The following is a 26,626-nucleotide window of genomic DNA, read 5'->3' as shown; positions in this document are numbered from 1 at the left end:
ATGGCGCGCATCGTCCGCGCCATTCATCGTCCGCCCCCACTGTGGGTGTGTGGCATAGGTCGCGGACGATAGTCGCGGCCTATGCTTCGGGCGCGACTTAAACCGCGAACGATGGCGGACGTCGCGGACGATGGTCATCGTCCACGACATCGTCCGCCCCATTGTGAAGGCCGCGGACGATGGCACGCGGTTTCGTTTTTTATAAATAGCGTTCATTTGTATCATTTCATTTAACACGATTTCATCTTCGAAACTTACATTTACATAATTACTACGAAATGGATTCAAGCCCTGGTGCGCCGAAGAGGACGAAGGTCACCGAAGCTGGTGACTACACGAGCAGCGGCAGCGACACTAACCCGGTTGACCTCAACCGGACGTACGTGGATGAAGGGAGTTCCGGCACACCGGTGTCCTCCCGGCGTCCTCCCGGCATCAAGGCTGCGAAGGCCAAGGGGAAGGCGACCGCGACGTCATCGTCGACCGCTACAACCCCTGATCCGGACCCGGATGAGCTCCCGACGCAGACGTCCACCGCGTTTGCGTCGTTAGCTACAGCGTCGATGGCAAGGACGATGTTGCAGACGCACAAGGCCCTCAAGAAGTGCACCGACCCCGAACAAGCCGAGTATCTCCGTGCATTACTCGATGATTTGCGTAGGAAGTTGGGAATTGGCCCGACTTAGTTTTTTTCTTTTTTTAGTTGAATGGTGTAATTTTTTTTTGTATTAAAACTTCGCCGCTTGTTATTTAGTCATTTTTTTTACTCGTTACGTGTTATTTGAAAACAGTTAAATTAATTAAACAAAACAACAAAATGATGATGTGGCGCGTCATAGGGCGCGCCTTAGGGCGCCCCACTGCAGGTGGAGAAGGAGGAGGATAAAAATGCTGACGTGGCGCGCCATAGGGCGCGCCTTAGGGCGCCCCACTGCTGATGGTCTAAGGGACTCAAGCCCCAACCAAATTAAAGAATTTTTATTCTTTTAATTTTATCGGAGTAGGAGTTTTTGATATTTTATGTAAATCAATAGTAAACTCACCAAATTAACACAAATATTAAGTCTTACAATGGGATTAAAAAAAGTATTGGTAGGATTAAGTGATTAACACAAATATTAAAGTGGTATTAGCAAAACAAAACAAAACACAATTCACGCATTTGGTTGCGATAGAAAGGTACAAATATATAGTTATCCTGAAAATAGAGATAAAGCCGAATGCAGAAAGCATGATATTTCCAGGCCGCCAGACACTTCTCCTGTTACTGTACAGCTATATGCCTCACTTCATCCCCCTCTCTCTCTCTCTCTCTACAATTCTGTATGTATATATATGCAATGCATGCTTCAACAGTCAATTCATTCCTCTCCTCATTTCTCCAGATCTCTCTCTTTTTTTCAATTACGACGATTTCATCTACGATTGCGACAATTCGATCGAAGATCGGAGCAATGGAGATAGTAGCGAAGGACGTGCGATCGGCGGCGGTGCGGATCGGCGGCGGCGTGGATTCGCAGCGGACGGATCTGGAATCGGTGTGCGAGAAGGTGAGCGCAATCGTCTCCGGCAACGCGGTGGTCGTCTTCACCATCAGTGGCTGCTGTATGTGCCACGTCGTCAAGCAGCTCCTCTTCGGCCTCGGCGTCGGTCCGACGATCGTCGAGCTCGACCGCGAGGCAGCCGGCGGACCGATCCTCTCGCTGCTGCACCGCCTCGCCGGCGGAGACAAGGCTGTGCCGGCGGTGTTCGTCGGCGGGAAGTTTCTCGGCGGGATCGAGACGGTGATGGCTTGCCACATCAACGGATCGCTGGTGCCGCTTCTCAAAAACGCCGGTGCTCTGTGGCTTTGATTGATTTCTGATGCTTAATTCACCTAACTGTTTTAACTGGTGATTGTTATTTGATCATATATGCATGGAGAATTTGTGTTATGTTTATGAGATGGTGACATATTTCATGTACATATAAATCATGATGCTATTGATTAGCCATATGTTGCCATCCATTGCCAAACTTTATTATAAAAAAAATCATTGCTAATATATTAAATTACTACTATAGTTGTTTCATACTATTTGAATCATTTCTTTTAGGTTATGAAATTGACGTTTAATGATTAAATTGAGAGAATGAACATATTAATTATTAAGTTGATATTTAATGATTAAATAGAGAGGAAAAAGTATAAGATAAAATTAAATACAAAAAAAATAAAGTTAATAAATTTGATTTGGGATAATCTTAAATGGAATACAACTAAAGTAGTTTAGAATGGAAAATACTTTTTGACTACTTCAGTCCGCATTATAAAGTCTAATTTTGGCTAAGAGTGAATGTGAATATGATGATTTAGTATAATGGTAAACTTATTTACCAAAAATAGATAAAATGAAATGTGACTATATGGTTGTGGATGTCAATTGATTTATGATAAAATGAGATTTTACTTTGGTGATGGAAGATAGAGCATCTTTAAATTTACAATTATGAGAAATTAACTAAAAACAGAAAGCTAGCTACGCATGCCTGTATAGGTTTCGCTCAATTAATTTCATTTATTGGAAGAAAAACATTAGGCTGAGCAATTTTGCAGGACTGATTTTGTGTTGCCAATAATGCCCTTGATTAATGGTGGCTGACGAAAAGTATGATTCTGTAGTTTTGTAGTACAAATATTTCCAGAAAATGACTTCTGAATACCCGACCACAGCCATGGAACATGATAATATTGTCAGTTTATTTTATGCTATAATACAACTTTTAATAGAAATTATTGAAAGAAGACGTAGGAGACCATGTATTGTGTTGTATACATATCACTGTAATTAGGTATTCAATCATTCTAATTCAAGGAAAATATGCTCCCTATCAATTACCTATTAATTACATATTTCCTCCTTTAATTGTGTCTCCTTATTTGGTAAGTAGGGAGTATGGTATATTTGACACTCCCCTTTAACTTGAGCAACTGCATCCCCGATACTCAACTTGCCCAGTACCTCAATGAAGGTTTTAGTATTCACTGCCTTCGTGAGAATGTCTGCTAGTTGTTCTTCTAATCGGACGAATGAGAGCTCTATGACTCCCCCTTCGATTTTTTCCTTGATAAAATGACAGTCAACCTCCACATGTTTAGTCCTATCATGTTGGACTGGATTTTCTGAAATACTGATCGCTGCTTTGTTGTCGCAGAAAAGCTGACTTTTCCTCATCGGTGGAAATCCAATCTCAGTGAGTAATCTCCTAAGCCACATTATCTCAGTTAGACCACTCTTGATTCCTCGGAACTCTGTCTCTGCACTGGATAGAGCTACTACTTTCTGCTTCTTGCTTTTCTAACTAACCAGGTTTCCTCTTACAAACGTGAAGTATCCCCCAGTAGACTTCAGATCTATAAGATTATTGGCCCAATAAGCATCAGTGTATCCATATATCTCGAGATCTTCACTCTTCCTGAGTAGCACTCCATATCCTGTGGTTCCCTTGAGATAGCGTACAATCCTCAATGCAGCATCTAATTGATTTTGTTGAGGACGATGCATGAATTGGCTTTCCACTCCAACAACATATGAAATGTCAGGTCTTCTGTGAGACAGATAAATGAGTTTGCCTACCAACCGTTGATATTCTTCTCGGTTTGCTAACTTGGCGCCGTCTTCAAATTTCAATCCATGGTTCACTATCATTAGAATGTCTGCTGATTTACAGTCCAGTAGTCCAATTTCTGCCAGTAGATCAAGCACATACTTCTTATGTCGTAAAAATATCCCTTTCTTTGACCGAAGCACTTCTATTCCCAAAAAATATTTGAGGGGCCCAAGATCTTTCATCTCAAACTCGTGAAATAAGTTTGCTCGCAGATTATTGATTTCCTCTTCATCGTCCCCCGAAATGATCATGTCGTCCACATAAATTAGCAGACAAGTCATTTTCTCCCCTCGCTTCTTCAAGAAAAGGGTGTGATCTGAATGACTTTGGATGTACCCATACTTCTGCATTGCCTGTGAGAATCTGCCAAACCATACTCTTGGTGACTGTTTTAGTCCGTACAATATTTTTTTAAGTCTGCACACCTTTCTTCCCCCCGAGTATCCTTGTGGTATCTCCATGTACACTTCTTCATTTTTTTTCAGTTCGCCATGCAGAATTGGTCACATCAAACTGGTGTAGAGGACAATCTTTACATGCAGCAACTGCCAGCAGTGTTCTGACTGCGCTCATTTTTGCTACTGTGGAGAAAGTCTCTTCGTAGTCTACTTCATACGTCCGCGTGTTCCCTTTTGCCACCAGTCTGGTGAATATCCAGCGGCATCCTACTGGTTTCTTTCCTTCTGGCAAATTGCATTCTTCCCAAGTGCCATTTGTGATAAGTGCATCTATTTCCTCCTTCATTGCCTCCCGCCAGTGTTTATGCTTTATTGCCTCTATCCATGAACATGGAATCTCCTCGTCTTCATATAGAGCTGCCTCAAATGCCTGTGCCATTTTCGTTAGGTAGCCTTGTGTAGAATTGACAATGGAATACTGGGTTTTCCTTCCTTTCCACTCCGAGGAGTATCTCTTGGGATGTATCCCCATGTTTCATCGTGGGGAAGTATAAATCCTCCCATGCCACTTCCACTTATTTCCACTGGTTCACTGTTTGCAGCAGTTTCCTGTCTCAGATCATTAACGTCAACAGTATCGCTTACCATAGGAATCGCAGGCGGGAAGATGGTGTAGGAATGTCACCCAACTCCTCAGGCTGTGTATGAGACTCTGTAGACGGCCCGTTGGTACTGCAATTCACTTCATCTGGTGGACCAACTTCAGTCACAGGGGTCTGTATTTGGCAAGCTATGGAGATTTACGGTTTGAGGCGGGGAACAACTGAGCGGGTCTCTAAGTGGAATATTATCACTCTCCTCCCCCTGACCGCGAGGTTGGGTAAAGAAATACTCACTCTCAACGAAATCACAATTCATTGTGGTGTACAGGCTTTTGGCTTTAGGATCATAGCAGCGATACCCTTTTTGGTTTGTTCCGTACCCCAAGAAAACGCATTTAACAGAGCGGGGAGCAAGTTTGGATCGGTCATATTTTGGGATATGGACATAAACAGAACAACCAAAGATCTGCGGTTCAAGGTTAAGAGGTGGTGGTATTTGGTGCATGGATGACATAACATTGATGGGTTTTTTGAGATTTAGGATGCGGGTAGGTAATCTGTTGATGAAGTAGACTGAAGTGGCTAAAGCTTCGGGCCAGAAATTTTTTGGGACCCTAGATTCAATCACCAGGGCTCTAGTCATTTCGAGGAGAGTCCTATTCTTTCATTCAACTACCCTATTTGTTTTGGAGTGTGTGGACAGGTTGTTTGATGGATTATCCCTCGTTCAGAAAAAAAGTTTTGCATATTGGCATTAACAAATTTACCCCAATTGTCTGACCTAAGGATTTTAATTGTTTTTTCATATTGATTATGCACTAGAGTATAAAACATACAGAATTTGTCAAAGACCTCAGATTTTGACCTTAGAAAGTAAACCCAAGTCATACGTGTGCAATCATCAATATAGAAAACGAAATATTTAAATCCTAGACCGCCCACCACAGGAGCAGGAGCCCAAACATCAGAGTGAACAATGGAAAAATGAATCTTCTTACGGGTATTACTAAATTTAAACGTGTGTCTGTGGCTCTTGGCCAAAAAACAAGTTTCACAATTCAAATGGGAAAGATTGCTAGTAAGTTTAGGAAACAGAAGACGTAAATTCCCTATAGACGGATGTCCTAACCGGCGATGCCAAATCCAGGCTTGTGATGAAGTCGGTCCGCGAGTCAGCGTCGCAGTACCATGGTGGGCAATCCTGTCTACATAATAAAGCCCTTGTTGTTCAGTGCCACGCCCAATCATCATCCCCATTTTGATATCATGTAATTCACAGAAATTGGACTGCATTAGTAGTGTACAATGGAGTTCTCTGGTAATATGACTGACCGAGACCAATTTATTAGCCAGAGAAGGGACATAGAGACAATTCGAAAGTCTCAAAGTAGGCGACAGTGTGATAGTGCCGGCTCCTGCAATAGGTATTGTATGCCCATTTGTTGTGCGATCAAAACTTTTACGAGAATTAGATATGTCAGTGAAATCAGATGCCTCAAAAGACATCATGTCTGTCGCGCTACAGTAAAAAATCCAATTTTTATCTTTGTTTATGGAAGTAGTCACGGAGGAATTTGCTAGCGGCTGGAATGAATTGTTGCAACTGATATTTGGTGTAAAATCAAGTTTTGGGATATTTTGTACTGTATTTTCGGATTTATATAGAACTGGGACTTTTTTTTGGCAATAAGTTGGGGGCTTGGAGGGGGTCTTCGTAATTTCTGTTTTTTTGTGGGGTGGGTTTGGGAGATATTTCCTGGATTGGATGGGAATCGGTGTTTTTGTTGTTGGTTGTTTCTGACATGTTTTCTGTTTCAGAATCTGACATATCGCTTTGTGTTTGCTATAGGATCGAAAAGAAGGTTGGGAGAGGTATATTACGGGCGGTGATAAATTTTTCTGAGCCCGAACCTGCTCGTGATACCATATTGAAAGAAGATGTAGGAGACAATGTATTGTGTTGTATATACATTAGAATGATCCATCCCCCTTAATATAGGAGTTCGGTACATCTGTGGTCAATCCAAAAAAAAAATCAACATGTTCTTGCTTGTAGTCGAACTTGGATCTAGCTTGTGGAAGTCGATTATCATAACCATTGGACTAGAAAATTGTGTTGAAATAAATTTTTTTATTGAGATATTTATTTAAAACGGTTAGCTGACAATCGACTAGTTTACTTAATCTTATGAAAAAGTGGTGGATCGTGTGATAGAAAAGATAAATACTTATTTCGTCTACTACCTAGTTATGGACGATATGGAATTTAATGTATACACTGGTAAAGTACAAAGAAGAAATTTAAAATATTGTTAGTTTTAAAATGAATAAATTGAAGATCGGGAAATGGTACTCCTTATTACTGAAAATAGAAAGAGACTAACGTTTTGTGAACAAATCAAACAGAAAAAAAAAGAGTGTTGATTATGGACCGAAAAAATAATATGGTATAAATAAAAAGAGTATGCTTTTCTATTTAAATCACAAATTAGGAAGAGAAACTAAATTTTGATGTTGTGTTCAGCACACAACTTCTTGAAGAACTAAGCACGGCTTTTTGCAAGAGATCACGATGCCCCTGCCAAGTATGATCAGAATAAGGGTACATCTTATATTGAGAAATGGGATCGAGATGAAGAGACCTTTAACAAGTATTAATACCTAGCGGGACTTCTTGACGCGTTTGGCAGGTCTTAGCGCTTCTTTCCTTGGCTCCTCCGGAAGTTTTGTGTCAATAAAGGGCTGCATTTATTTCAAAGATGTTATTATTGATCAAATAAGACCAGAAGATAAGAGTAATGAGCTCTATGTCATCAAGAGGCAGAGTGAATGGCTGGGAGATGTTCGAGCAAGATTTTCTTCAGGGATACAATTAACTAATTAAGTGGCTCGTCAGCAATCTCAGCTACAGTCGATAATTCAGCCTCCGCTGATCCAATTCCCTACCAGACTATGTGCCTTTTCGGCTCTTCCAAGTCCAAGTTCTCACACTCATTGCAAGACAATGCAGGTCAGAAAATTATCCGCCTTCACTTGAAAGTGATGTTCAATGTTGAAGCTGCTTCTTTCACCTTGCTCACCAATTTCAGTCTCCACCACAACCGATGCTCTTGGTGTTAATATTTTGCCAAAGATTTCTGTTTAGATATTCAGAAGAACCAACAGCTTAACATAGTTTTCTATCTGAAACTAGTCCATCACTAGATACACACGCCTTTACGATGGTATTGAAATGATCTCGGCGCCTGCTAGTCTTTCTTACTTTCAGGTTTATAGCACTTGAAATAGTTTTGTCTGCTGATGGATATATCGACATTCCCCATAAATACCCATCTATAGTAGCACAGAGACCAAATGAATACGTAATGAAAAGAGCACAGAACGAAGAAAATAGCACGAGATGTTACGAGCATTATGAATATTACTTGCCTCTTCGTTTTTTTTCTGTAGTTCCAACAGTTCTTGGCAATGCGTGAGGCACTCAGCATGATATGCAGCTGCCAATTCTTTGATCATAGCCTTCCTTTTGATGATCCCAATCACTTCAAAGAAGCAGAACAAGTTAAGCATACATAAGAACATAGCCAAAGCTCGATTCAAGGTGTTTCTATAACCAAACTAGAAAATCAGCATAAGCAAGTAATTTCCCAGAACTATCAAAATAGTGTTTACACCTAAAATCTTCACTCAATTCCAATACTCCATTTCATCAATCAGACCCCTAAATACATACTTAATTCGCAATAAATTCAGCTTATTAAGAAGGTGCAGAATTCCTAGTTCCAGTTCGGCTTAATAAGGGGGAAGTCTAGGTAATCATTACTCCATATTAAAGCGAAATTTCGAATTATTTATCGTTGAGATCCTGTTATAATGCTACGCCGTAAAAATTAGGTATACAGATACATGATCAGAGAAATTGAGCACAAGTAGTACCTCCAAATAACCTATGAAATTACACACAGTAATTTAGATTCATAACAATACAATGAATGAAGAAACTCAGACACGCGCACAAGCAATAATGTAGAGAGAGAGAGAGAGAGAGAGAGAGAGAGAGGAAGGTTACTTCGGCTAGGATCGAAAGGAGGGGCGGAAGGAGGTGAAGGATCGTCCAGAGATGATGGTTCCGGCGGAGCGGAGTCGTCGCGTGGTGAAGCGGGCGGAGGAAGAGGCGGCAGCGGCGGAGGTGGAAGAGAAAAGGGGTGTTGGATTTGATGTTCCCCCATTAGCTTAGCTCTCCGGAAATTTACTGGTTATCGGAAATTCCTCAACTGGAGGATTCTGAATGTCTAGCTCTTGATTTGGACAAATATTCTTATATATTATTATTATTATTATTATTATTATTATTATTATTATTATTATTATTATTTTAATCTTTTTTTGTTGATAATAAAAATATACGGTCTCATTCATAACGTCAAATTATTCTTTTCAATTTATCTTAAAATATCTTTTTTTCATATACTTGGAATAAAATTTCTTAATTTATTAAACTACTATGAAACGAAGGGAGTAGTTGATGGTAGATTGTGTTTTATGATAAGAAAATCAATGTTCTCTTGTTTAAGCACAATAGTACTTCATTCATTCAAATGAAAATGACTCGTATTTTGGGTGAAAATGATTTTATGTAATAGTACTTATTTTGTGTATTAATTGGATAGAGAATACGCAGAGACAATATCATTTTCATTTATATAAATCGATCAGCTTCATTAAGACAAATTAAAATGAAAATTAAGTCATATTCGTTCAGATATAGAATATTGTTTTTCCATTTTAGTTGTGAGCCACATTTATATTAATAATACTATATTCATTTTTTTTGCTATTATTCTTTTACTATCAAAACTATTGATAGTTAGGGATCGTTAAGAACATATTTACAAATTGGCCCATAACAACAATATTTTCATATTCTCATCAGCCACAAATACAATAATAATACGGGCTGGCCCATTATTACTGGGCCTTATATCGGCCCAATTTATAATATACCAAAACCCTGCTAAAACCTTCGCTTCATCTCTCTCTCATCTCACTATTGAGTTTGGTCGCAGGGTCGTATGAACGCTTCATTTGGGGCTACAAAATCAACCGCTCACTAACCCTAACCCCGCTCTTCTCCTTCCCCTCCCACCTCTCCACCATCAACACCGTCTCCGTCGCAGGCTCCGCCGCCGTCTCCGGCGGCAACGACGACTGCTCAAAATCTACGATCTCGCCTCCTCCTCCGAGGTAGGATCCTTCCACCACTCCGCCTCCATCACCTCCGTCGCCTTCTACTCTCCTCCCTCCCTCGAAACTGATGGCTCGATCTCCATCTACGACGCCGATCCCTTCGTGCTCCTCAAAACCGTCAAAATTCACAGAAAATCGATCAATTCGATGTCCGTGCATCCCTCGGGGAAGCTGGCGCTTACCGTAGGCCACGATCAGTGCCTGGCGCTGGTCAATTTGGTGCAAGGAAGGCGGAGCTTCTACTGCAAGCTCGGCAAGGAAGCGTCGCGTGTGCATTTCATTGAAAGCGGCGAGAAATTTTCCATGGTAGTCGACGATAAAGTCAGTATTCATGACTCCAAGGATGCGAAGCTGATTGTTGAGCTGGATAATACGAAGAAAGTCCTCTGTGCTGCTTCCGGCGCTGTGAGCTCTCTCTCTCTCGTTCTCAATTTGATTATCGAGGGGAGATTTTGGATTTTGATTATGATGCATGTTGTTTATACAATCAACTACGCCTGAGCATTATATTATATGATAGCATCAGTAGAGCTACTAATTTTAACTAAAAACACCTACAACTGCTCAATAGCATCAGTAGAGCTACTTATTTCATACTTAAGCCTTTAATTATAACGAACCTCTTTATGATTACTTGTTTGATCATCCGTTTTTGGCAGAATGGCATGTTATTTACTGGTGGAGAAGATAGGAACATCACGGCCTGGGACACAGCCAGCGGGAAATCGGCCTACACTATTGGAAATGCCCACGCAGCTCGTGCCAAAGGCATTGTTGTGTTATCTAAGAGTAGTGCTGATTCAGGGGCAGAGGATCCTTATCTAGTGGCATCTGAGTCATCTGATGGGGTAATACGCGTCTGGGACGTGAGGATGGCTGTTGAAGGGAAACCATTGAGTGAGGTTCATACCAAATCGAGGCTCACTTGCCTTGCCGGATCATCTATCCGATGTGAGTCTGCTTTTTTTTATGCCTTATTTTTTCCTGATTACAATGTTTGATGTTGTGTTCTCATATCATTCCAAAAGAGTGAATATCGTTCAAATTCAAGAATTTAATGCACTGAATTTTAGTGAAGTTGCATTAGCATGGGTACCATTTTTAAACAACTTAAGATTTTAGCTCAAAAGGGGACCTTAGAGCACTATTTAAGGTGTTTGATTTGGATTCTGTGTTTTTTGTTCATTCTGCATAATTTTATTGGTTGCACTGTGCTAATAATCCTATATTCCTTTTTCTTGTCTCAGCTTTGAAACGACCGCGGATTGAAGCGTTGAACACAAATGGAAATTTGGATACAACTGTGGAATCATAGTTGTCTCTCTCTCTGGTATATGATTGTATACTTAGTTTTTAAGACAGTCACATAAAAAACCTAAATTTTGCAGTTAAAAGTTGAATATTTGTATATGCATTACCTCTTAGATGAAGTGGTATAAGGCAATTTCATATTCTCTGTGAAAGAAACAATTTTGTATTTACACATTTCCTCCTGTAGTAAAACTGAAAGTTACAATTTAGGGAAGATGAAAGAAACACTCATCTGACCCCCTAAGTTGTATATGTATGAACAAATATATACAAATAACCTTAACCCTAATTCTTGATATCCTATTCGACCATCTGATATCAACAATAGATGGCCAGTTCTACTTTCACCTCATCTCACATGGAAATTATGGAGGAAATTAATCTTTTTTTCTTTTTCTGTTTTTTTTTGCTCATTGCAATTTCCCTATATTTCTCCACATTCCTTTCTACACAACATGCTTGAAAATCCCTTGATACATGCATTATTTACACATCTGCCGCGGTTTCACCCCCATCTTTTTATGGGATTCACAGTAGCTGCGAGCAGATGAGGCCTGCTTCGTCCGATTGGGCGTCAGACGACGGGTAATCTGCTCATGAGCGCGTAGGTGACGAAGGAGAGGATGACGGGAAGGAAGTAGATGGTCTTGACCTTGGCTGCAGCCTCCTTCTCCAGTCCAGCTTCTTCGACAATTGTCTCGAGCATCGGGGCCTGCGACACCTTTTGCGGTTGAATCACCGGCGAGGGTGCAACCTCGGTCAAATTCAAGTGGTGCATGAGCATCGGGGCCTGCGACACCTAGTGCGGTCGAATCACCGGTGAGGGCGCAACCTCGATGAAATTGAAGTGGTGCATGTAGCTAATTTGCTTTCTCATGGTTGTTGTGGAAAAAGGAGGCTTTTTAGTGAGAGAAAGAGAAGTTTATTTGCAATAGAATTTGATGGAGAATGTTGTGTGTGGGATGATGGTTTTTAGTATTCCAACTCGTGCAGTATATATATACTAGTTGTGAGGGAAAGCAATGTTGAAAATTATGGGCTGAAATAAAATGCAGAAATTAATGGGAGAAGCAGAGACCATGTATTTGTTTAGCTTTTAGATTGATTTATTGAGTAATAAAGTTGAAGTGAAACCACCTTTTACGGTAAAGGTTTGGTGTTAAATTAACACTATTTCTAGATATTATTTTAAAAAGAATTTAATTAAATATCACACTCCATATAATTAAGAGAGATTAATCAAAGACATGTGACATATCATTGAAAAAAATACACATTCTTTAATGTAAAGAACTACATATGAAATAGTGTAAAACAACTATTGGGGTGAAGTACAGCATTCAAGAAACTTAGGACCAAAATCAACAAATATTATATCGCACTGATTAAATACTGTGGGAGAAAATTAGGGATGACAAAATTATACTGATAAATAAATAATACTACACTATAATTAGAGCAATTCATCAAAACTGAAGAAAACCAATAGCCTAAAGAGAGATGCAACAACAACTTCACCTCCGACCTCCATTTTCATTTGCCGGAGACCGGAAACTGCTCTACTGCTTCAGCACCACCTGCTGAAGCAAACAAAGATAGAAAAGAAATTCAAATATAAAAATTCACCAACGTATGTATTTGTATGTGAGTAAGGGAAGCTACATTTTAGATAAGAACAATGACCTGTTTGTACAGAGACAGAAGGAAACTGGTAGGAACTGGGACTGCAACGATAATTGAACTATATTCTTTCCTCCTAACTCCTTTAAGCAGATTTGTCATTTTTCTTAGCAACGCCGCGGCTCTTGATATTAACCCTGGCTTTCTTGTGCTTTTCTGATTCAACGCTCTCTTTCAATCTCTCCAGAGCTAGAATGTAAGAGTACCATGTCAGAGAATAAAGACGTGAGACGTGGAGATAGTATAACACATAAAAGATGAGTGTTAGGTAATGTTCAGCATGATTTATCTTCCTCTTTGCTTCAATGTATTAATTTAACATAAAAGGCCACAGGAAGAGTGCAGCCCAGATGTAAAGAAAGGAATATAGATGAGAAAATCATAGATTTTATTTACCTGTGGTATACATGGTACGAAGTGACTCTATCGATTCAGATGGAACAGAATATTCGGCACAGGATTCGTTGTCGGCTTTTTGTAAAAGTTTCTTAAATCGAATAACCTGAAACCAAAACATAAAGAAAATAAAAAATTCTACACAAAAGCAGATAGAAAAAAAATTCATAGACCATGTTAATTAGCTTACCAGCATTGGCAACAAAAGGAGGTTGTATAAAATTCGCAGATGAAAAAGGGTGACAGTGATAATAATTGGAAGTCAAGTAACCACTCAAGACTTCAACATAATTTCATGTGAAGTGACAATTTTTGGTGATAAATGAATTACTCAGAAAAAGAAGGGTATCTTTTAACAAAGAACAATACTCTCTTAAAATCAGTAACTAAAACCAACAACTAAGATCATTAAAGGTACCTCATCGTTGCGCAGAAGTGTAAAGCAACGGCCACTCTGCCCAGCCATCGCAGTTCGACCAGCACGGTGAATATAGGTCTTGATGAATCGGGGCATGTCATAATTGATTACATTTTTAACCCCTTCAACATCCATTCCACGAGTCATTGCATCAGAGGATATAAGAACTTGTGTTTCTCCTTCTCTAAATGACCTCAATGTTTTGCTGAAATCATGTCATTCCATATCAGAAAGCAATTAGGATAGCTAACTTATTAGCATTGTAAATCGAACACCAAAAACAAAATCAAGAGTTTTTCTCAGAAAAAGACACTCGACAACTACTCATTGTATGATATTGGGAAGTTCCTTTCCAACTGGTTAAATTTGGCAAGTAGGAGTAATATTTATAATGATTTATCGTACAAAACAATATAAGAAAATTTAAGAATATAGATATGCCTAGATCACCTTCTTACAGACTGACGTTGAAGACGAGAGTACTCTTTAATCTTAATTTGAAGGTCATCAAAGAAATTCAGCAAAGTGCAGAGCCGGTGATTGGACTCCACAGATGAAGTGAAAACAATACATTTCTCCCCTTGCAAAGTTCCCAAAAGTGCAAGTAGATAAAGTGGTTTAAGATTTGATGTACACACCTGCATAAGGATTGAGAAAATGCTGAGTAAGCTGCCAACAGTTTACATCTACTTAATGGGATATACAGACTTTTTCATAAAATTGAACCATTCTAATATATTATCACTAACCATGTATAATAAAATTGCAATCTCAGGAAATGGAGTATAGAAAAGATTATCATACCAATTTATAAGATTTCAAATTCTCAGGGAACTGGTACCGGCTTTTTCCAGTCGTCAAGAACAATGGATGGTGAAGATCGAGTTGAGCGAGCTTACTTGGGTCCTGAGTTAGTGTGGCAGACAGAACCATCGTCGCAAGCCGTGGATATGGCTTACCCTTAAATCCCCTCTCGACACCACTGGTATAATGTGTAATTAGAAGAAACAAATGAATTAGCTTGAGTTTGAAAACTATGCATCTGAATCAAACATCACCTAGCAATTAAGACATACTATTTCATAGTACTTATATTAAGACAAAACCCAGATTGTCTACCCATCTGCTCCCTCACCCACCCTCACTAGATGTAATGGAAGAAAATAAATAAAATCAAACAGGATCATGTAATATTAAATACGATATACATATAGCAGACAAGACAGACATCATGAAATCAACCAGCAAAAAACAAGAGGGGAATGATACTCACAAACTCCTAACTGTCTTTAGGAAGACAAATGCAGGACGGTTGATGGCGTCCCCAAAGGGAAACTGACTATTAGTTGAAGACCGTGCCAACTGAAGGACAGTAGGCAGCCAGGATTGATAAGCTTCCCTAAGTAATCGGTCTGTTTCATCAACCACCTGATGTAAGACGCTCCATTTCAGCTTTACAGATAATTAAAAGACAACTATGAGATAAGTAACAGTTTGTCCCATCAACCAAACAAGAAGCTAATCGGTATTGGCCGTGTGTCAAGGTTAAAAACATGATTAGGTAAGACTCCCAAAACATATGATGAATTAAAAGATATTTATATTGCCAACTAAGGTTTAAGATCACACATGAAAAGTGAAACTCAAGTAACAAACAAGGAGATATGATTATAATCTTGATGACAAGATATTGTGGGTTAGACAGATTGAGAGAGAACGCCCAAACTTAGACATTTAGACAATGAGGAAACAGTTATCAAGAATTTTCACAAGGGAGATTGAACATTTTTTAACACATAAATCGATTCCTTACAAGATAACAAAGATGCTCGACTGTGAAGCCCTTGGTATGGTTAATGTGGTCCATCAGCCGTCCAGGTGTTGCTACAAGTATGTCTACTGAACTTTTTATCTCCTGGCTGAAATCATCAGAATCACAAACACCAATACCCATAGTAGGTTTCGTGATAAGCTCAGAGATTTCATCAGCAATAGACGATTGACCAACTGCTAAGCCCACCGACAATCCCACCGCAGGAGCCAAAGTAGCAAAAACTTCCTTCACCTAAAAAGCACACACAAGCTAACGAATTCAAGCATTGGCGTCATCCAACATTAACAACAACTACATGGCGTGCTATGAACAGAAAACAAAATATCAAACAGCATAAAATCCCAATACCACTTGACAATCACTTACAACACATTCCATATCATTAATAAACAAAAACGCAATCAATCTATCGTAAAATATACAAAGAATAAGACGGAATAACACAAAACCTGCACAGCCAAGTCGCGAGTAGGAAGCACCACCAGAGCTCGAAGGCATTTAATCGTGCGGGTGGACAGCATCTGCACAATCGGAAGAGCATACGCGAGGGTCTTCCCGCTCCCCGTAGGTGAATTTATGCAAAGATCACGCTCGAATGAACCTGGACCGATTGTCTCATGCAAACAGCTGCCTGCACTGGAAACAGTGAATCGAAACCCTTACTCCGCAGCGCGGTCTCTAACCTAGAAAAGCAACAACTCTGAGTTAATTCGGCTTGTTTCCGATCATTCTATTCACAGATTTCAAATGTGGAAAACCTGGAGTCGAGGAAAGGAATGGAGCTGAGAGGGCATGAATCGGGATAGACTGACATCGACGAGGTCTCTCATCCATGGTATCACCGGTAAAATCCTCCTCTTCTTCTTCTTCTCCGCCGCCATCTCCGCCATCACTCCGCCTTAATTTTGCTGGTTTGTGCTTAAGGAGATAACTGCTTCTTCGAGTGTAGTCTTTCGAGTTAGGGGTTGGGCGGAAAAATGGTTAAAGATACGAGTACATTCTAACCATCTTGGGCTGGACTGTTCAAGGGAGAGGATATGAGCTTTATAGCATTAGCAATAAGGGGACTTCCCACCGCCTTGCGGCACGGCAGTCGGGAAGGCTCCCATTGCAACTGCCGAGCCATGGGAATGGGAAAAGTCAACGGGACTGCTAAAGTATGACAAACGTGGAGTATTTCTCTAGTTTTACTATTTAATATTACCTCGTCTTTGAAAAATAAGTTTTTTTTAAATGGTACGAGTTTTAATCTACAATTGGTAAAATAAATTGACGAATTGATAAAGTAAAATAAAGGAAAAGAAAAATTGATAAAATAAGAGAGAAGAAAAAAGAATAGTGAAAGTAATGTTATTCCCTCTGTACCCCAAATATTGTCCCACTTTGACTCGGCACGGGTTTTAAAAAACGTAATGAAAAGTGAGTTGAAAAGGTTAGTAGAATGTGCGTCCTACTTTTATATATTAGTTTTATAATAAAATGTGTGTAGGAATGAGTTAGTAGAATATGGGTCAATTGGCAAAATGGTAAAAAGTGAAATATGACAAATTTTGTGAGACGAACGGAAATGGAAAAATGGGACAAATTTTCAGGGACGTAGGGAGTAGTATATTGTGGGGTCTATTTTCTAAACTATAAAGTTTAGTGTTAGAGTACAAACCTATCCCATATCAGGTGTTTGAGAAAAGTTGGAAGGCATATATAATTCATGTCCAACCCCAATTAGTTTGAGGTCTTTTGGAGGTGATCCAAAAACAAATTCGTGTGAGCTTATTTTTAAGGAACGAAAGTAGTATCATTTTCTCAAAACGAGTGCCGAAATTAAGCGCATTACTTATGGTCTGACAATGAGTAATAAAATATGTAGTTAAAGTTAGTGGATGATGTGATCTATTACCTTAAAGTAATAAAAAAACAAATAAGACATTTATTGGTGAATAGATGAAAATAATAAATGAGACGATTATTGATGAACAGAAGAAGAAGTAAACAATGTCTTTTGATCCATTAGATCATAAAATAGATGAAGTAGATTTAATTTATTTTGTGGTCATTATATATGCACGAACATGGCATCAAACGGTAAAATTGTTCGACGGACAATTGTGTATTCTTTACATAGGGGAGTGTTATATTGATAACTCGATACTAATTGCTAACTATAATTAAATATTAGCCATTAGATATTCAAATTAAGAGTATATCAGCCTCGGAATGTCAATACGATCAACAATGAACGTTAATAAGGTCAATTTACAACAAATTAGTTGTAACTAACTTTTGAAATATATATCATAACTTTAAAACGCATATAACTTTATCGGTTTAAATTATTTTTTCGCACAACATATATCAAATTAAAGATACTTTCATAAGGATTATAACGAGATCTCACTTGCATATGTTCCGATGTCAAAATTTTTAAAAAATTCAAAAATTTTCAATTTTTCGTACAACAACAAATGTCAACATAGTATATAAAATATGTCAATATAATACATGTAGAATGACATTCTTAAAGCAATGTGTTGACATTCTCAAAGCATTGTGTTGACATTTTCAAAACACTATATTGATATTTACATCCAAAACCCTAATTTGATAGTTTTTTTTTATTTTTTTCGATTTAATTAATAAAAATGAAAATAACACGTGATAAATTTTAGATTACTAAATTTTTAAAATCCTATGGTCTTAAATTAGCTATAGGTAGCGACTAGAGAATAGCAATTGATCACAAGCTTCTTTACATATATAATTAAAAAATACACATATTTTTTTGTATTACATAGACTACCTTTAAACCATTAGTATAGTACTATATCACATTCGTGTTATTAAATCAGTGGAACGGACTTCATTATATCACATATATTTAATTACGATTGCAAATTTAAAAACACACTTAAATATTACTCCTAACATTTTTTCAACATTATATGTAGGTTTGATACTAAAAGCATGCATTAAACTACTTATATAGTGAAGTATAACTAGAGAATAAAACTTTAGTTTACTGTAAGAACTATTTTAATTGACTAGTATAATTTATAGTGAAGTATTTACTCCGTGAATGATTTACTTCACTATAATGGCGTTTTGGTTAATTCCATATTTTCAAAATCGTGTTGTAAACTAAAATGCCTTTATAGTGAATCAAAACGCTCTTATAGTGAAGTAAACTCGTATTCTCTAATTGTGCATTTAAGCAGTGGTTTCTCTATATCACTAGTGTACATAACCTTATTTTTTAATTTTATTGTGAAGCAATATTTTCGTCATATGTATTTGTTCTATATTTTAATTGAACAAAAGAGTTTCAAGTATAAGCGTCATCAATCACTGAACGCTACAACAGCAAAAATCAGATTAAGACAATTTTTAATGCTATTAAGGACGTTAATTTGTGTGTTTAATTATACTACCAACACCTCATAAAATGTCCTTATTATTAGTGTCCCAACTAAAATTAGGGGACACAAATAGAAGCGTAAAAAAAAACAAAAGATTAAAATGATTTGCCCACAACTTAGTTGTTTTGCATCTTAAATTATGATTATTTTTAAAAAATTTCAAACGCTAGTAATTGCGTCTCAATTTTTGTGTTGAGGTGGAAGAATCTCTTACTCGATTTCTTGTTGAAACAAAAATGGGCGTCTAAAACTATATCCTGGAAACTTCAATGCATACATGTAAGCAAGTGGATTCTTAATCCACTCAACAAACCGGCAATGTGCTCTTTCCAACAACTCATACTCCCTGAAGAAAAAGAAAGCCAACACTATTCCTACTTCTAAAATCAAACAGCAGATTAATGGCGACCAACGAAGAGTCTTGGATGCGAGAGAAGCTGGAAGCACCGATGCCGTTGATCGGCGTGTACGTCACTCTCGCCTCCCTCGCCTGCGCCATCCTAATCGCCGCAGATCTCATCCACGCCTTCCGCTCCAAGAAGCTATGGTTCCCCTCCAATTATTTCTCTCTCAACGCCACCACCCTGGCCTTCCTCTCCGTCCCTCTTAAGCTGCCCTCCGCCACCGACCGCCTCGCCAAGATCAGCAGCCTCGCTCTCACGTCAACCTGCATAGCCATTGGTTCCATGAGCGACGGCGACATTCTCATCAACATCACCGCAGTCAGCATTCTGATCGCCACCGTCGCAGCCGATGTCAGCATCGAAATCATAGGTACCGATATGGTTTCAAGTTCTCTATATTGGAATAATTGAGTGAATAATTATATAAAGCTCTCTATGATGATTAACCAAGAACAATGGATAAGAAGAAATGACAATTCACAACACGAACATGAGATACTCCTAAATCGATTCAGAATTGCTTAACAAACTAAAATCCAAGTTAAAATGAATAAAAATCACACAAGTTTCATAACTTTTAGGACAAATGCACACTTCATCTCATGATGACATCATATCCTTAAACTCGTCGAAATCAAGAAATCCATCAAAATTCTTGTCATACACACGGATCATATCCCTACAATCCTCCAAACTCTCCTTCTCCACGAACCCCATCTTCGTCAGCGCCATCTCCAGCTCCTCACAAGATATCAACCCGTCGCCGTCGACGTCAAAAACCTTGAAGGCCTTCCACAGATCCTGCCGTTGTCTTTGGCGATCGCTTCGTAGAAGAACAAGAAATCAACGTAGTCGAGATCATTTCTGCCCACGAGCTTCTTGAGCTCTTTCGACGTCGCCTGGATTCCGATTCCCCGGAGAAGATTGTGCATATTGGAGATGGTTGATCCATAACGAATTGAAAGGTGGAATTGCTTTGCAACGGCTATGGATCTTTCAAACGATCACAGACATTCTTCGCAATAGTCTGCCGAGAGAATACAGAGATATCGAATATTCTTCTGACCGTAACTTATATTTTTACAAGTAATATAAGTTCCTTTATTTTCTATTTGGTCCTTCAACAAATAGAAAATCACAAATTGGTATCTACACTTATTTCCATAACAAATAAATAGGATACGCACATGGATGGCGCATCCTAGCCTCGGCCTGACTGGTTCCAGCTACGGTTCCTCCACGGAATGGATTCTAGCCGTGCAGACGGTTGGAGTGATTTTCGGCACCATCTCGACTTCGTTCCGATGGTTCACAGCCGTCCGATGCTCCGATTGTTGGGAAAAGAGACTACATTAATATGCCGCCCACATTCAATATGCCGTCCACATTCAATATGTAGAGTTCCTAAGTCATGTAGAGTACCAATTACATTTATTAGTGTACTAGAATGTTCTCATTCACCCTATAAATACTAGGGTGAATGAACATTTGAAGATAAGAAAACAAATATTGAAATATTTCTCTATACACTTCTATCTACCAAATGACTAACCAATCTTTCTTCACCTCTCTCGATTACCATCTTTAAGATGGTATCAGAGCGGGTCGCCGACTGGGGGTTAAATTTAACTGACCCAGCAGTATATCTAGGCCGAAACCGAAAAATGACTGACCCAGCAGTATATCTAGGCCGAAACCGAAAAATGACTGACCCAGCAGTATATCTGGACTTAAAAATTTGGGCCAAATGGTCCAACCGATCGAAAAAAAAATTGGGCCGATTGTCCAATCGATTAGAAAAAAAGTCCATCCCCTCCAAGGTTCACCTTGAAGGGTTTGAGGGAGGGTGTTGGTAATTGAAACTAAAAATATAACATATAACTGTCCCACATCGGTGTCAAGAGAAAACTGAAACTAGTATATAAGTCTTATAGGCCCCTCCTCCTCCTGAAAAAGAATGAAACATGGGAGAAGTGTACTCTACCTCCGGGAAAGAAACCAGTAGCTTGTCGGTGGATCTTCACCATAAAACGACGTGCAGATGGTTCAATCGAGAGATATAAGGCAAGATTGGTTGCTAAGGGATACACCCAAGTGTATGGAGTACACTATGAAGAAACGTTCTCCCCGGTGGCCAAACTAAATACAGTAAGAACTCTTCTTTTTGTGCTGCATGCAAAGAATGGCCATTATACCAGTTGGATGTGACAAATGCCTTTCTTCATGGTGAACTTGAGAAGACCAAAGAAGTCTATATGGAGGTCCCACCAGGTCTACACGACGAATTTGGAAAAGGACAGGTGTGCAGACTGAGGAAGACCCTCTATGGGTTAAAGCAATCACCCAGGGTATTGTTTGGAAGATTCTGTCAGGCAATGTTCAAACATGGCTTTAAACAGAGCCATTCGGATCACACACTATTTCTGAAAGAAAGGGAAGGAAAAATGACATGCTTGATTATTTATGTTGATGACATGATCATAACAGGAGATGATGTTGAAGAAATCCAGAATCTAAAGGAGAATCTTTTCAAGGAATTTGAAATGAAGGACTTAGGAGCTTTGAAGTACTTCCTAGGGATTGAAGTGTTGAGATCCAAGCGCGGAATCTTTTTGAGGCAGAAGAAGTATATACTCGACATGCTCACCGAAATAGGCATGCCCAACTGCAAGCCTGCTGAAACTCCAATGATACCTAACCATGGGTTGAAAATTGTGGATGGAGCTAAACCTACAAATCGTGAAAGATACCAACAGCTAGTAGGAAAACTTATCTACCTTTCTCATACGAGGCCCGACATCACATATAGGGCTGGCAATTTTCGACACGACACGATAATCTGACACGAATCCGCACGAAATTATTGGGTTGGGTCAAGTCTTGTTGGATCCGTGTCCTTATCGGGTTGACCCATTAAGAACCCGATAATTTCGGGTTGGTTCGGGTCGGATGCGGGTCGGATACGGGTAACCCATTAAAAAATAATATTATTATTTTTATTATTATTTAAAAAAATATATATTACTTTAATTTTTTAATTTCTTATAAATTAGGTTTAAATAGTATAAAACGAATTTTAATTGTGTAAATTAGGTTAAAAATTAAGGTTTAATCGTGTAATATTAGGTTTTAATCGTGTAATATCAGGTTCGGGTTGTTATCGTGTCGTGTCAACCCATATTATACCGTGTCGATAACGGGTTCGTGTCGGGTGCGGGTCGTGTTTGGATTTGAAGGTAGCAGGTCGGGTTCGTGTTCAGATTTACAGTTTCCTTAACATGTCGGGTTCAGGTTAGGCCTTATTGGGTTGGGTAATTATCAGGTTGACCCGATAACGACCTAATCCGCACGATTTGCCAGCCCTAATCACATATGCCGTTGGAGTTGTTAGCCAATTCATGCATCAGCCTCAAGAAGATCACATGGATGCTGTCATGAGGATTGTGAGGTATTTGAAAGGAACATCCAGTTATGGGATATTCCTAGAGAAAAAAGAAGATTTGGAAATTGATGGGTACACCGATGCAGATTGGGCAAGCAATCCAGTAGATAGAAAATCAACGGGAGGATATTTTACCTTTGTTGGGGGTAGTTTAGTCACTTGGAGAAACAAGAAGCAGAAAGTGGTTGCCTTGTCAAGTGGGGAAGCTGAATTCCGAGGGATCAGAAGCGGTCTAATGGAGATACTCTGGCTTCGAAGATTATTAACAGAAATTGGATTCCCACCGACACGGAGAAGTCAACTTTTCTGTGACAATAAAGCTGCAATCAGCATTTCAGAAAATCCCGTACAACATGACAGGACCAAACATGTTGAGGTCGATCGTCACTTTATCAAAGAGAAACTTGAAAGCGGGATCATCGAGTTCCCATTTGTCCGATCCGAGGAACAATTGGCAGACATTCTCACCAAAGCGTTGAGTCCTACAAAATTCAAAGAATTCATTGGCAAGTTAAGTATCGGGGATACCGTTACTCAACTTGAGGGGGAGTGTTGGAAAAAGAGACTACATTAATATGCCGCCCACATTCAATATGTAGAGTTCCTAAGTCATGTAGAGTACCAATTACATTTATTAGTGTACTAGAATGTTCTCATTCACCCTATAAATACTAGGGTGAATGAACATTTGAAGATAAGAAAACAAATATTGAAATATTTCTCTATACACTTCTATCTACCAAATGACTAACCAATCTTTCTTCACCTCTCTCGATTACCATCTTTAAGACCGATGACGGAAGCTTGAGATGCGAATTTGAAGTCGATGATTCCTGAACTAGGAAGCTTGTGGAGTTCCAGGAATGTCCAATTCATCCATCAATTAGGCACCACAAATGCAGGAGATTTCTATACAATGCGAGAGGAATCATGGTTTATCTCATGCTCGTAGCTCAAATATGCGCTGTTCTGTTCTACAATCTAGTTTTAGTAATCTCATGCTGCGTAGCATGCGCCGCCGTTAACATGAGAGCGGATCTACCGGACTACATGCTTCCAAAACAGGTGGAACAAGTTCTAGAAGCATCTAGAAGGAAGAAGGCTAGTAACCTAATCGAATTCCTGCGTGCTCCAACCTTCAAAGGCGTGGCGGACTTCGACAGCATACACGGTAAAGATCCAAAAAACTGCTGGTCCCTCGCTGTGGTCACACTCACAAGCATCGCCTCGCGCTCCCTAACGTCGAGAAAAGCAAGGCCGATCAGCTGGTCGAGGACGTGAGGGACGGCCTTTTCTTCGTGGAGGTTGTGGAAGAGAGCTTCTACAGCGACGGAGAGTGGAAGAACATAAGAAAAGCTGCTGATTTCTGGCTGAGAGTCGATCTGTTTCGCAAATGGCAGGAATTCGACCTTGCTGAGATCCGTTGCAACAGTCGAGACTTCAGACACGCGGTGGAATGGGTAGCGAGGGAAGGCGAAAGGATTGCGTCCGGTTTGAAGACAGACGAGCCGGAATGCCCTATGTTCAACCCTGAGAACTGGAAGCCGAGGATCATCGCGGCGAACGCCATGTACAGGATCGGCACCGCGATTTTGCGCGGCTGTGACGACGAAGAAAGCGCCATTGGAGATGAGGAATTCTTGGCTCGGTTGATTGGAATCATCGCGGACGTTTTGGTGGCGTGTCTCACCAATTTATAGCGGGTGATATCGGATAAGTGTCGCCGGAATGCGATTGAGGAGAGAGAGAAAAGCGTGATGCAGGCTTCTGATCTGCTGGGGAGAAGTGAAGAGATTCTCAATATTTTAGTGGATCGCGTTCTACCTGCTGGATTGAATGAGGCTGCTGCTGCGTATGTTGAGGAATGGCGGGCCGCAATGCTGCCGGAGATAGAGGTGGAGATGGTGAGTTCGAGGTCCATTACTCCGTCGGAAGGGAGTGGTAGCAGCGACTCGAGTGGATTTGAAGGAGAATTTGACAGCCCATAATTCTGTTTAATTTGACAGCGACTCGAGTGGATTTAAAGAATAAAAGTAATAAAAGAAAACTAATACTCCTTCCTCCAAAAGTAATAAAAGAAAACTAATACTCCTTCCTCCCATTTTAGGAGTTCCAGTTCACCATTTTTAGGTGTCACACTTCAGAAGTTCTGGTTGGAATATTCCATATAATATTAGGCCACACATTCTACTAACATATTTCCACTCACATTTTATTATAAAACTAATATAAAAAAGTAGGACTCGTACCGAACTCAATGGGACTCCTAAAGTGGGACGGAGGGAGTATCACAATTCTCATGGGTCACTTCTCGATCACCAATTGATGAAATCCATGAATTTCTATCATAAGTGTCATTTAAATCATATTCCCTCCGTTCCATAGTAGTGGAGACATTTTTTTTCGGTACGGAGATTAAGAAAAATGTGTGTAGTGTATTAAATAAAAAGATACTAATAAAGTAGGATATAGAGGGAAAAGTAGAGAGAATAAAGTAAGAGAGAGTGAAAAGTAAGTGAGATAAAATATGTTGACTTTTACTAAAAAGGCAAATGACTCTTTTATCAAAATGACAAAATGACTCTACTATTATGGAATGAAAGGAGTAGTAAATTTTCGTTGGTGACATATTTATGTGGTATTTTCATTTTATCTAGGCAAGACTTATCCGTTATTCCTTCTCATAAATCGTTACCTCTACTCTTTATTTTTGTGTGGTGTACAACAATTTTCATATCTAGAAATTAATGACTAAGTCGTGGTGGTTGTTACATTGCTAATAAATGAGCTGTGTGAACTTTTGCAGTTTCTGTTTTTAATCAGTGCATACACATGTTGGAATATAGGCCTAATCTTGAGACATTGCATTCCCGCGTTCAATTGGTACAAAGGAAATGAATGGTTTTACCTTCAACCCCTTTCTCATATCATTGAAACCGTATTGTGTTTGGAACATGCGGTGGATTCGGGTGGTCGACCAACTTCACCGCCGGTGCATGAGGATCGTAAAACTTTATTAAATCTGATCTTTACAGCTGTCACACACACCATATAACCTTTCTGAGTTGAGGTTCACTTTCGTTTTTCTGTCACCATCCATTTTAGTGAAGATTGTTGCACCGTCTCTGTCTTTCAATGATGATAATAACTTTTTTCATTGTATCTAATTTCACAAGTTTTGGGTCCATGGATCCTCCATGCATGATCAATTTCGACTTTCATGTTATTTTTAGGTTGTCACACTGTGAAATCCTCCATGCGTGATCAGTTTTTAGGGTTTAGTCTAGGACGTCCACTCCTGCAGCATGCTATTATGATTCTTTTTTATTCTCTATATTGTGATATGCTAGAAATTTAATTTTATTTTAAGAAGGGGATATACTAATCATTTCTAATTGTGTCATTGTGTGGTGCGTTTATAATCAACATAACTATTTATTATGGTTGCAAAAAGCTAGCTTGCATGAATTAATTGTTGATGTGCTTCATTCATACACCTACGTACAAAATCTATAGCTATGGGTATTTTGTTGGTAATACCATTTTCTGTCAATAATCTAACTTTTTATTGTAGTTTATGAGGATCTAAAATTAAAAAATATAAAGCGAAAAATAAATAAAATTACAATTTATTACCTTTGTAGATTTATTAGCACGTATACTATTATTTTTAGTCTAAATTCCTGTATTAGGAGTAATTATCAATGGTAATTAAGCCTAATGATCTCCTAGCATGAATCTTCCGTTATTAATAAGGCGAGTTACATCAACATCTATTTGATCTACTATTTTCAGATCGAAAAAACAAATTCGTAATACATACAAAAATA

General features: G+C 39.1%; 2 protein-coding genes and 3 pseudogenes across 2 annotated transcripts; 2 read left to right on the top strand and 3 right to left on the bottom strand.

Moving 5' to 3' along the window:
* The first annotated feature begins 1,239 nt into the window (after nucleotides 1-1,239).
* LOC121758362 (glutaredoxin-C9-like) lies at nucleotides 1,240-2,077 on the top strand. The gene is made up of 2 exons (XM_042153772.1): nucleotides 1,240-1,269; nucleotides 1,386-2,077. Exon 2 carries the CDS (start codon nucleotides 1,455-1,457, stop codon nucleotides 1,851-1,853), a length of 399 nt encoding a protein of 132 aa, XP_042009706.1. The 5' UTR covers nucleotides 1,240-1,269; nucleotides 1,386-1,454; the 3' UTR covers nucleotides 1,854-2,077.
* A 4,906-nt stretch (nucleotides 2,078-6,983) lies between these two features.
* LOC121757387 (uncharacterized proline-rich protein-like) lies at nucleotides 6,984-8,925 on the bottom strand. The gene is made up of 4 exons (XM_042152939.1): nucleotides 8,721-8,925; nucleotides 8,081-8,193; nucleotides 7,313-7,393; nucleotides 6,984-7,229 (listed from the first exon to the last, which is right to left on the bottom strand). Exons 1-3 carry the CDS (start codon nucleotides 8,878-8,880, stop codon nucleotides 7,313-7,315), a joined length of 354 nt encoding a protein of 117 aa, XP_042008873.1. The 5' UTR covers nucleotides 8,881-8,925; the 3' UTR covers nucleotides 6,984-7,229.
* A 330-nt stretch (nucleotides 8,926-9,255) lies between these two features.
* On the top strand, nucleotides 9,256-11,379 carry LOC121759188 (annotated as a pseudogene).
* A 1,179-nt stretch (nucleotides 11,380-12,558) lies between these two features.
* On the bottom strand, nucleotides 12,559-16,680 carry LOC121756945 (annotated as a pseudogene).
* A 3,274-nt stretch (nucleotides 16,681-19,954) lies between these two features.
* LOC121758694 lies at nucleotides 19,955-20,286 on the bottom strand (annotated as a pseudogene).
* Nucleotides 20,287-26,626: the final 6,340 nt, after the last annotated feature.

Source organism: Salvia splendens, chromosome 12 (genome assembly GCF_004379255.2).
Source record: "Salvia splendens isolate huo1 chromosome 12, SspV2, whole genome shotgun sequence".
Lineage (NCBI taxonomy): Eukaryota > Viridiplantae > Streptophyta > Magnoliopsida > Lamiales > Lamiaceae > Salvia > Salvia splendens.
This window is presented reverse-complemented; position numbering and strand designations above follow the sequence as displayed.

What these genes read in the sequence shown, in the direction of transcription:
- LOC121757387 (XM_042152939.1), bottom strand. Translation starts at nt 8,880, where the DNA reads ATGGGGGAACATCAAATCCAACACCCCTTTTCTCTTCCACCTCCGCCG. An exon ending in TCCTTTCGATCCTAGCCGAA is followed by an intron (nt 8,194 to 8,720) that starts GTAACCTTCCTC and finishes GCTTCTTTGAAG; the next exon opens with TGATTGGGATCATCAAAAGG. An exon ending in TACAGAAAAAAAACGAAGAG is followed by an intron (nt 7,394 to 8,080) that starts GCAAGTAATATT and finishes AAATAAATGCAG; the next exon opens with CCCTTTATTGACACAAAACT.
- LOC121758362 (XM_042153772.1), top strand. Translation starts at nt 1,455, where the DNA reads ATGGAGATAGTAGCGAAGGACGTGCGATCGGCGGCGGTGCGGATCGGC.